Source organism: Haliotis cracherodii, unplaced genomic scaffold, assembly GCF_022045235.1.
Source record: "Haliotis cracherodii isolate W230 unplaced genomic scaffold, xgHalCrac1.p SCAF_5, whole genome shotgun sequence".
Classification (NCBI taxonomy): domain Eukaryota; kingdom Metazoa; phylum Mollusca; class Gastropoda; order Lepetellida; family Haliotidae; genus Haliotis; species Haliotis cracherodii.
Genome location: NW_027266308.1, coordinates 1,937,784 through 1,948,805, shown reverse-complemented (window position 1 = coordinate 1,948,805; position 11,022 = coordinate 1,937,784). Strand labels below are relative to the sequence as shown.

The 11,022-nt window shown below is 41.9% G+C and overlaps 1 protein-coding gene across 1 annotated transcript in view; it reads left to right on the top strand.

The window, feature by feature from the left end:
- The first annotated feature begins 2,521 nt into the window (after window positions 1-2,521).
- LOC139443487 (uncharacterized) overlaps window positions 2,522-11,022 on the top strand; it is a 28,351-nt gene continuing 19,850 nt past the window's right edge. The window contains exons 1-2 of the mRNA XM_071224469.1: window positions 2,522-3,040; window positions 9,048-9,212. Coding sequence (XP_071080570.1) covers window positions 2,816-3,040; window positions 9,048-9,212 — 390 coding nt within the window. The 5' untranslated portion in view covers window positions 2,522-2,815. The remainder of the gene's footprint in view (window positions 3,041-9,047; window positions 9,213-11,022) is intronic.

Here is an 11,022-nt window from a genome sequence, read left to right as displayed (position 1 = left end):
TTCTGGTATATTTTGCCCTCCCCAATATCCCAATTCCCCGGGCTTACATTCTCAGACAAGACCGAGGGGGAAGTGTTCATCCTTAACAACAAAAATATTGGTTAATTTCTGTCCGGAAGTTTGGTTACTTCTTGGACGTATGATCGTTTTTGACTGCTTATACGGGTGTATATTTCGTGCATAAGGGTACGAGCTTAGTGTATCAAGAAGTTATGAAGTCGATTGATGAGTGAGTGAGTATGGTTTTACGCCTCTTTAAGCAATATTCCAGCAATACCAAGGCGGGGGACACCAGAAATGGGCTTAACACATTGTACCCATCTCGGGAATGGAACCCGGGTATTCGGCGTGACGAGCGAACGCTTTAACCACTAGGCTACCCGACCGCCCCAGTCGATTGATAAAAAACCCAAAACAATGTTTGATCGACTTATGTTATAGCGTTTCCAAACATCAACTTTTAAATCCTTTTAAAATGTGATAGTTTTGCTTAAAGAATCTGCTGTTTATTCGAGTTAATATCAGACAATTACAATCACCAGAGTAAAACTTCAACGAGAGTGCATCTTTTTATGTACTGTTGGAGGCTGGTGATAAATATCAATAATAGCTTCCCTAAATAATATCTAAATAGTGTTTACTTTCAATCAAATACTATTACAAACCCACAATACGGTCCCAGTTAACGTCAAACGAATAAATAATGACTTACCCGACAGGTAGCCGTCTGCTCAACTCCTCAGGTTTTTGAGAGTGGACATCCGCCATTTTTAGCGCCTGACTTTTATAGATTTCAGGTGTCACGTGCACCGACCGACTCTGTGCACGTGAAGTCCGTGCTTTTGTTTCTTTCGTTGAAGGCGTCAATCAAAGTGACACATTGAACTGCAGTCATTTTCTTTGTGGATATCGTTGCTTATATTTCGTATATATAATAGTTGATACTGGATCAAATCCATATACTATTGCGTGTTCAGTTTATCATCAAAACTGAAACGTTATGGTCTGTTTTTAAAGGAACGGGCTACTTCAAACATATTCATTAAATTTACCTGAAATCCATTTTACTAACAAACAAAAACCCCGATTACTTTTACGACTACTACTACTACTACTGCTGCTGCTGCTGCTGCTGCTGCTACTACTACTACTACTGCTGCTGCTGCTGCTGCTGCTGCTACTACTACTACTACTACTGCTGCTACTACTACTACTACTACTGCTACTACTACTACTACTACTACTACTACTACTAAGAGGCGACTAACGGGATCACGTGCCAGGCTCGCTGACTTGGTTCATGCATGTCATCGTATCCCACTTTCGTAGATCGATGCTCATGATATCAATCACCAATTTCAATAAAATCAGATGTTAGTACTCCCTATGTCTAAACAAAGTGTTTAGCGGTAGCGATAACCTAGATCTGATTTTAATGAGATTGATCAATCACTGGATTGTCTGGTCCAGACTCGATTATATACAGACCTCCGTCCTATAGCTGGAATAATGCTGAGTGCGTCGTTAAACAACAAACAAACAAACTACTACTACTACTACTACTACTACTACTACTGCTACTACTACTACTACTACTTCTACTACTACTACTACTACTACTACTACTGACCCGTGAATATTCCGGGGTAGAATAGGTCTTCAGCAACCCATGCTTGCCGTAAAAGGTGACTATGCTTGTCGTAAAAGGCGACTTATGGGATCGGGTGGTCAGGCTCGCTGACTTGGTTGATGCATGTCATCGATCCCAATTGCGTGGATCGATGCTCATGATATCAATCACTGGATTGTCTGGTCCAGACTTGATTATTTAGATCACTGCGGCGTTAAACAACAAACCAAACAACCAACCAACTTCTTCTACTACTGCAACCGCTATTGCTGCTACTGCCACTACAACCACTACTACACTACTACGACCTCACTACGTGTTTAGTTCACACCCCTGCCTGTATATAAGAGATCGTATAAAGATAAGTTCATCAGCATCAATCGCGAAATCAATCCGTCGTTATACGTTATACATAATAAAGGTGACGCAGCGCATATACAGCCCCAGATCAGTCACGGAACAGAGAAGGGCGTGGTCCATGACGCGTACCCATGGGATACCTGACAGATCCGCTTTACTGAGAACAGAACTTGATAATAAGATATCGGCACCGCTACGTTCGAGTGCATCGTTGAGGGCTTTTACGGTTCGTAAATAACACCTTTTCTGGATCTGGTTAAAGACACTAGTAAATGTCACTGCTTTAAAGGAAAGCTCGGTTTTGCAAATCCGACAACTCGTCCCATCCTAAATGTTGAGGCAGCTATGCGCGATGTCTGTCACTCAGCGGCGGTACAGCGCGTTGACTCAGGTTTATTCACGGGGACGTGGCACGGCAGAGTGTTTGCTTGGGGTTTAGAGTTGATCGAAACCAAACGCACCGAGGAGGGGCACGTGAGCGTATTCCGTAAATGTGATGACTTGCTTCTGCAGTTAGAGACGGTAGCTAGGAGTGTTTAGACCGCAAAGGCACCTGAAACTGTGTCCCTACGTATGGTCTGTTACAGGTTGCATAGCAGACGACACCTGCCGCCATTTGCATTTTTCAAGTTTTGATCCTCGGCGGGAAGTTGTTCCGGATATTTCGATATTTCTTCCGTGTTTTAGTGTTTGGACCGGATGTGATACAAGACACAGCGTAGGATCTGGTTGCAAGGCGTTACCCTAGTAATGTAACTTGTTTTATCTCGGTGTGATCAAGGAGACAATCTGTTTACTGAAAGAGTCTTGGATTTAAACATTTCGATGCCAGAGAAAGCTCAAAATGGGGAACGCCTTAAGGGCATCGGTGATTTCTTCAAGAAGAAGAAAGACGATAAGAAGTTTTTCCTCAAAGTTGGCATAGCAGTGGGAGTAGTGTTGTTGCTGATTGTTGTGATTATTGTCGTAGCCGCTGTCGTCCCCAAGGGCGGTGACGACGGCGGGGATAGTGGAGCTGTCCAGAACAATGTCCAGACCAGTACCACAAAGGTGAGCAGCCTGCAGTTTACACATTGGAAACAGCTATGACGATTTTCCACTTCTTCGGCGTTTAATGCGTTTAATGTTCTGCTTTGATGAAGAAATAGTAAACACATAGCAAATAATATGTTGTTGACACGTATATAATCAAAGGTGATTTGCGAGTATATATCATAGATGATGGGCAAGTATATATCAGTGTGGTGGGCGAGTATATATCAGTGTGGTGGCCGAGTATATATCATAGATGGTGGGCGAGTATATATCAGTGTGATGGGCGATTATATATTTGGGTGAGGGGCGAGTATATATCATAGATGATGGGCGAGTATATATCAGTGTGATGAACGAGTATATATCATAGATGATTGGCGAGTATATATCAGAGTGGTGGCCGAGTATATATCATAGATGGTGGGCGAGTATATATCAGTGTGATGGGCGAGTATATATTTGGGTGAGGGGCGAGTATATATCATAGATGATGGGCGAGTATATATCAGTGTGATGAACGAGTATATATCATAGATGATTGGCGAGTATATAACACAGATGATTGGAGAGTACATGTCATTGATTGTGGGCGGTTGATGAGTATATGTCACACGTGGAACACGATGATCTACATAACAGTAACTGTATATAGTATGGGGAGTCGGTTATATAAGCTTATTATAGCTCTTTTGTTTGAAATATATCCCATGGACGTATTCTGGGGGTATGGTAACGTTTAGTGGATTCGAATGGACTGTCACTATGCCACCAACTAGAGATATTTTTATATTGACTGAATACACCCATATAACGCATCTCATGGCAAACCTCGAACTGTAATTCAAACGAATATTTGGGGGATGACAAATCCCGCTTAATCGGTTGAGAAGAGCAATTAATCCGAAAGGTCAAAGTTAATTACCAAAGGCCAAATGTAATGTACTGGCTAAAAACACAAAATGACAAATAAAGAGAAAAAGAGTACCCCATTGACTTTAAAAATGCACCAACCACGAACAAAAATATTCTTATATGTTAATATTATGGGCTGTTTCGTCACTGGATACTATCCCGCCATAGAAGTAGAATGGGGTCACGTGATTCAGTTTCACACCTTTGCCCTTTGGCACAGGGTCAAGTACACAAAAAGGTAATCAGCAACGCCAACATCATGACGGTGTGTTATGTTCATATGACAACGACACGACGCCGTCTAGCGTCCAGCGATCTGCAGCTGACTTCTCTGGCAACAGTTTCACAAACACAAAACTGCTTACGATGACAAACGAAACCCTTAGGCAGTTAGACTGGGCTTTGTTTGAATATTCTTGTCCAATGTAAAATCTTTTGATCCGTAAAACAAACGAATAAACAGTGCTGGCGTTTGAATAAGAAGTAATCATTGAACAATTTGCCGTTACGTGCTCGGAATGGAACCCAGTTATACAAACTTTGCAATCGCATTATTCGTCATGTTATAATGTGAAGACCTTTGAAAAACGCTTCATGAAACATATTATTACCCAGTATTGTGTGTGGTATATTAATTTCGTATAACAAGACGTTCTCTGCGTTTTGACTGATAGAGCTTAAATGCAAGTCGTATTTAGTGTTATTAATAGGCTTAAATGAAACAATTCAAATACGCGATATTAAGTGATTTTGTATCCATATTTCTAAATATTCTGCAGTACACTTGTATTGACATAAGTCGAACCCGGTAGTCTGGAACTCGGATGTATGGAATTCCCGACTGTGACCAACTCACAGTCACAGGGAACTCTTGCTGAACACATCACTAATTATACTTTGATGTGTCGAATTGCCGGTTGTCTCGAACTCCGTTTAAACTTTGGCCTGATTGGCGAACTCAAAATGTTTGAAACATACGACTATGGAAATTCATAGTGTCGTCAGTTTTATCAAAACGGGTAGAACATGGATGAGCAATCTAGTAAAGGACCTGGTGTTTATCAGTACGGGTAGAAACAAGGATGAACAATCTAGTAGAGGACGTAGTGTTTATCAGTACGGATAGAAACATGGATGAGCAATCTAGTAGAGGACCTGGTGTTTATCAGTACGGATAGAAACATGGTTGAGCAATCTAGTAGAGGACGTAGTGTTTATCAGTACGGGTAGAATCATGGATGAGCAATCTAGTAAAGGATCCGGTGTTTATCAGTACGGGTAGATACATGGATGAGCAATCTAGTAAAGGACCTAGTGTTTATCAGTACGGGTAGAAACAGGAATGAGCACTCTAGTAAAGGACCTGGTGTTTATCAGTACGGGTAGAAACATGGATGAGCACTCTAGTAGAAGACGTAGTGTTTATCAGTACGGGTAGAAACATGGATGAGCAATCTAGTAAAGGACCTGGTGTTTATCAGTACTTGTAGAAACATGGATGAGCAATCTAGTAAAGGATCTAGTGTTTATCAGTACGGGTAGAAACATAGATGAGCAATCTAGTAAAGGACTTGGTGTTTATAAGTACGGGTAGAAACTTAGATGAGCAATCTAGTAAAGGACTTGGTGTTTATCAGTACTTGTAGAAACATGGATGAGCAATCTAGTAAAGGACTTGGTGTTTATCAGTATGGGTAGAAACAGGGATGAGCAATCTAGTAAAAGACCTGGTGTTTATCAGTACGGGTAGAAACATGGATGAGCAATCTAGTAAAGGACTTGGTGTTTATCAGTACGGGTAGAAACATGGATGAGCAATCTAGTAAAGGACTTGGTGTTTATCAGTACGGGTAGAAACAGGGATGAACAATCTAGTAAAGGACTTGGTGTTTATCAGTACGGGTAGAAACAGGGATGAACAATCTAGTAAAGGACTTGGTGTTTATCAGTACTTGTAGAAACAGGGATGAGCAATCTAGTAAAGGACTTGGTGTTTATAAGTACGGGTAGAAACATGGATGAGCAATCTAGTAAAGGACTTGGTGTTTATAAGTACGGGTAGAAACAGGGATGAACAATCTAGTAAAGGACTTGGTGTTTGTCAGTACGGGTAGAAACAGGGATGAACAATCTAGTAAAGGACTTGGTGTTTATCAGTACAGGTAGAAACAGGGATTAGCAATCTAGTAAAGGACTTGGTGTTTATCAGTACGGGTAGAAACATAGATGAGCAATCTAGTAAAGGACTTGGTGTTTATCAGTACGGGTAGAAACACGGATGCTTCTGCTCCTAAATAGATGAACTGATCTGTGACGGCAAAGAAGACCAAGTATGAAGCTGTTATTTCTGTTGGCAATGGATGCACAAATACTGACATGACAAATGCTTCTGCTCGTATTTATACTGAACCGCAAAAGAAACGTCACCATGCATAGATATATGAGAAACCGTATTTTTCCAAATACTGTAAACATACTTTGAGACATATTAAAAAGATGAAACTCGGAATGGATGAGGCTGTTGATTAAGGCAATAGGCACTTGAGCCCACACTCTGGGGAACGCTTGACGCAGATCAGCTGTAGTTGTCGGCCTTGGTCGGACGTCATTCAGCCATCTTTGAATCTCGTCCCACAGTTGCTCATTGGGATTTAAATCGGGACTGAGAGCAGGCCACTGCATGCAGAAGAAGTCTCTTGTTGCTCTCGCACTGTGGGCACGGGCGTTATCATCCCGAAACTCGTGGTCGCGGCGACGTGCCAAATGAGGTAATGAGTGTGGTCTCAAGACTTGATCAATGTACCGAGCTGCTGTGACACCATTTCCTCTCCCAGACCAATTCCACCCCGCACCATGATCTCGGACCACCCCACGAGACTCTCTCAACAACACAAGTATCCGAATAACGTTACCCACGGCGTCTCTCTGCCATCTGCTGTTGAGATACAGTAACGGCTCTCGTCTGAGAAGAGGACTCTTATCCACTGCTGGTGGCGCCAATTCTAGTGCTGTGTTGCAAACTGAAGACGGTCCCGGCGATGACGTGGTGTCAGAATGGGTCCTCGGTGTGGCCTGTGACAGTAGAAGTTTCTGCTCGTCAATAGTCGACGCACTGTGTCCGCACTAATGTGCCGCTAGTGTGTCCCCATGGTCTGTCGAGCAGTTTCCGCAGCAGTAACCAAGCGATCTTGAAGATGCTGTCGCACAATCTGACGATACTGACGTCGGGTGTAGGCCCTTGGTCTTCCATTACGTGGTCGGTCATCTGTAGTGTTGGTGGTCTGGTACCGTTGCTGGAGCCTGTATATGGTCCTTAGGTGGACTTGAAATGTATTGGCTACTTGCCGGGAGGTTGGTCCAGCTTGCAATCGTCCAAGGGCTTGGTGTCGCTGATTTCTTGTCAATCTTGGCATGTGGTAGCAATTCAAAAACGAATGAATGTTATCCGATTTGGGTGGACATTTAAAGGGCAAGAAATGGGGGAACACATGTGCATTTCAATTTGCACGGTACCCACGTGCATAGGGTTACCATGGCCGTTGCCGTGATGCGTTTGGGCGATCGGTTTTATTGTCATCTGCTTTGTTTTTTATCATCAAATTTCATTTTTCCGGACAAGGTAATGTTAAATTTTAGAAACTTTGGTAGGGTGGAGCCTGAAGTGATGTAGGTCTTAGATGTTAACCCCTTGGTGTAAACCAGGAGTACTTGTGTGCTTCTGGCGTACCTAGCAACATGATCAGGACGAACCGGGATTCGAACCCGCGAGTTCATCCAAGTATCAGTACGTGAAAATACAAGCATAAACGTCGACCAAGAATGGTCGAGGTCACAATGACAGTGAAAATACAAGCATAAACGTCGACCAAGAATGGTCGAGGTCACAATGACAGAGGTCAGTGGCAAATCGTTGCCAGTGAAGCATTAGCGATCATCTGTTTGCTTATGATGGCGTATCTAGGATAACAACAATCTCCGGCTTTAGCGCTCTCTTGGTAACTCTGGTGGTAAAAGTCGCGTGGATTTAACGACGATTATCTGGCAAGAGTGACATGAATTCTTCAAGTTCCGGGATAATTAGATCACGTGTTGCCAGGAAATAACCCGGATATGACGTAACGGTGCTACGATTGCGATAAATTCCCATTTATTCTACTCTTCTTCGTTCGATATTCACTTGTTGCATTTGTAAAATTTGAAGAATAGTGGATGCAGTTATTTATATCTTTTTGGCGATGAGAGCTGTTATTTGAGTCTGCCTGCGATGTCTAACCCCTTTTGTATTTCGGCGCATGATAGACAAAAGTGAGGATCGGATGTGTCTCCTCGTCTTCGTGGATAGTTGCTATCAACCACTGTTTTGCAGGATCAAGACAGATTATTTTGCAAACTATTTCGTAAAACAACATTCACTCATTGACGGTTATCAGTAAAATAGTAAATCATTAGAAAATATTCAGTTTTTCAGGAATAACCGTCTCCTTTGTGAAACAAGGCGACTTAAATATAAGGAACCAAATTTGATGTATGATAAGGAATAGACGAATTGTTGAATGAACAAAAATTGAAATAATTAGATAAATGCTTTTATTCCAAAATTTCGACATTTCTGTATGCCGATTATTGGGTTTTTGAAATTCTTCTGCAGGTGAGAACAATAGCATAAAACATATGGGGGCACGGGTGGCCCAGACGTCTAAAGCATCGCAATTCGCTGTGCAGATTTGCGTCTCCTAGGCACGCCAGGATCCTATGATTGTGGGTTCGAATCACGGTTTCTAGGTTTGTCAGCACCATACCCGTGCTCGTGGGTTTCACCGAAGTGGTAAACGCCTGCATCACTTCGGGCTTTCCTCCCACATGAAGCTGACACGCCGTGATATAACTGTAATACTGTTAAAAGCGGTGTTAAACCCAACTCACTCACTCACTCACTACAACCTACACAGGCCCATTTAAACCTAAGAGCATTCGTATTTGGAAGAAATAATATTTTTTTTATCAGTGAGAACGAAATTCTGATTTCCGGTTCATGTTTTTGACAAAATATATTCCGAGTTCTGAAGACATTTCGCCATGTTTCTAATAGTATTTTTGTTCATGTTTCCAGGCCCCAGAACGCATAAATCTGGAGTTCGTTATTCCTGCCTATTACATGGTGCAACTGGGAACGTCTATGACGTCAATGTTAGCGGTTGATGACGTCACACAGAGTTACATCATCCAGGTCGACGAGGTGTTCCGGACTATTTACGTCCTCGTCAAGTTTAAAGAGGTATGTATTTGAAGCAGTAGAATCAGATTGTATAATGTCAAGAAAAATGAACGGACACAACTCTTTCAGTAATTATGGAAGTATCTATACAATCCATTGTACGATTCACACTGTATGAAAAGCATGAAGCATCAAATAGTGATGGAACCAGGTGTTCGCGAAAAGGTGACCGTCACAAACACATGCAAAAGCAAGTCAATTGTTCACCGGAAAAAAACAAAAACACGGGAACATATGGTACAAGTCAAAATGGAGAATTGCATCGGACATCATTGTTGTCAGGTGTTTAGGAGAGGTTTGATTCAAATCATTTTGGATCATAAATGGAGGTTAAAAAACCTCAACTATGGTGGAAGTTATCGAAACGAGCTTAAAACACGTTTTGAACTTATTTTGAACTCAAAACATAATCAAGAATAGTTGTGTGGTTGAAATATGTGTGTCAACGTTCACAACAATTACAGCGGGCTCGTAACCATTGAAGTAATATTGACATGTTTTACCACTGTTTATACAAACTTCTCAGAACATGAACGACCAGCTAATGTCAAAATGTTCCGGAAACAATTCACTGAAACTTCTAAGTTTGCCGCATGTGAAACATTGTCTGATTCTCTGTATTTGATGTCAATAATTGCGACTTATATTTGCTAAAAATAAAATCAAATATCGTGTTATCTCGCAAGTGCTCACCTACTGTAACAACATTTGTTTCGGATTGTGGCGGTGGGGTAACCTTGTTGTTAATCCCTTGACTCGTCATAGCAAAGGTCCGGATTCGATTCCCCACATGGTTACATAATGTAAATGCTGAAAGCGGCGTAAAACAAAACTCGCACATTCATTGAATCCAATTCATTGGGTTACATATCCTCTTATTTCTAAACAGGAATCAATCTAGCACCTTCTAACAACAAGATAACACTATACACACTTGCTTCACCTTGCAGCTAAGATACGTTGGGCGAATGTTCGAATCCAAAAAAGATACAATGTACGATCCTAGGTTTGACAGCTTGTGGGTTTCACAGTGGTACAACTACGTCACTTTCGGCTCAACTCTATCATTTAACTGCCACACCTTGAAAAAAAAACAACCCCAAAACAAAACTGCCACACCCTGATGTTTTGTTTGTTTATTTGTTGTTCAACGCCGCAGTCATCAATAGTCCAGCTATATAACGGCTATCTGTAAACAATCGAGTCTGGACCAGACAATCCAGTGATTGACATCATGAGCATCGATCCACGCAATTGGGATACGATGACATGCATCAACGAAGTCAGAGAGCCTGATCACCCGATCCTGTTAGTCGCCTCTTAGGACAACCATAGTTGCGTTTACGGCAAGCATGGGTTGTTGAAGACCTATTCTACCCCGGATCTTTCCTGGTACGCCTTGATGTAATCCTGTTTAAACTGACTATCATAAACAGAGAGTAAACACATTCTCCACGGTATCTACATGTCCAGAGATTAAAAGATTATTAGTCACACAGATACAAAAGGATGTTTGTTTTTCGCCAAAGATCATTATTTGCAAATTGACATGGAAGCATGATCACTGCCAAGCCTTTCATTCCACCGCAATTTGAAAAATGACAGTTTTAGTCTCAGTGAGTGAGTTGGATTTAACGCCGCTTTTAACATTATTCCAGTTATATCGCAGCGTGTGAGCTTAATGTGGGAGGAAAGCCCGAAGTGATGCAGGTCTCAGACGTTCCCCACTTCGGTGAAACCCACGAGCACGGGTATGGTGCTGACAAACCTAGAAACATAATTGGGGCGAACCGGGATTCGAACCCACAAC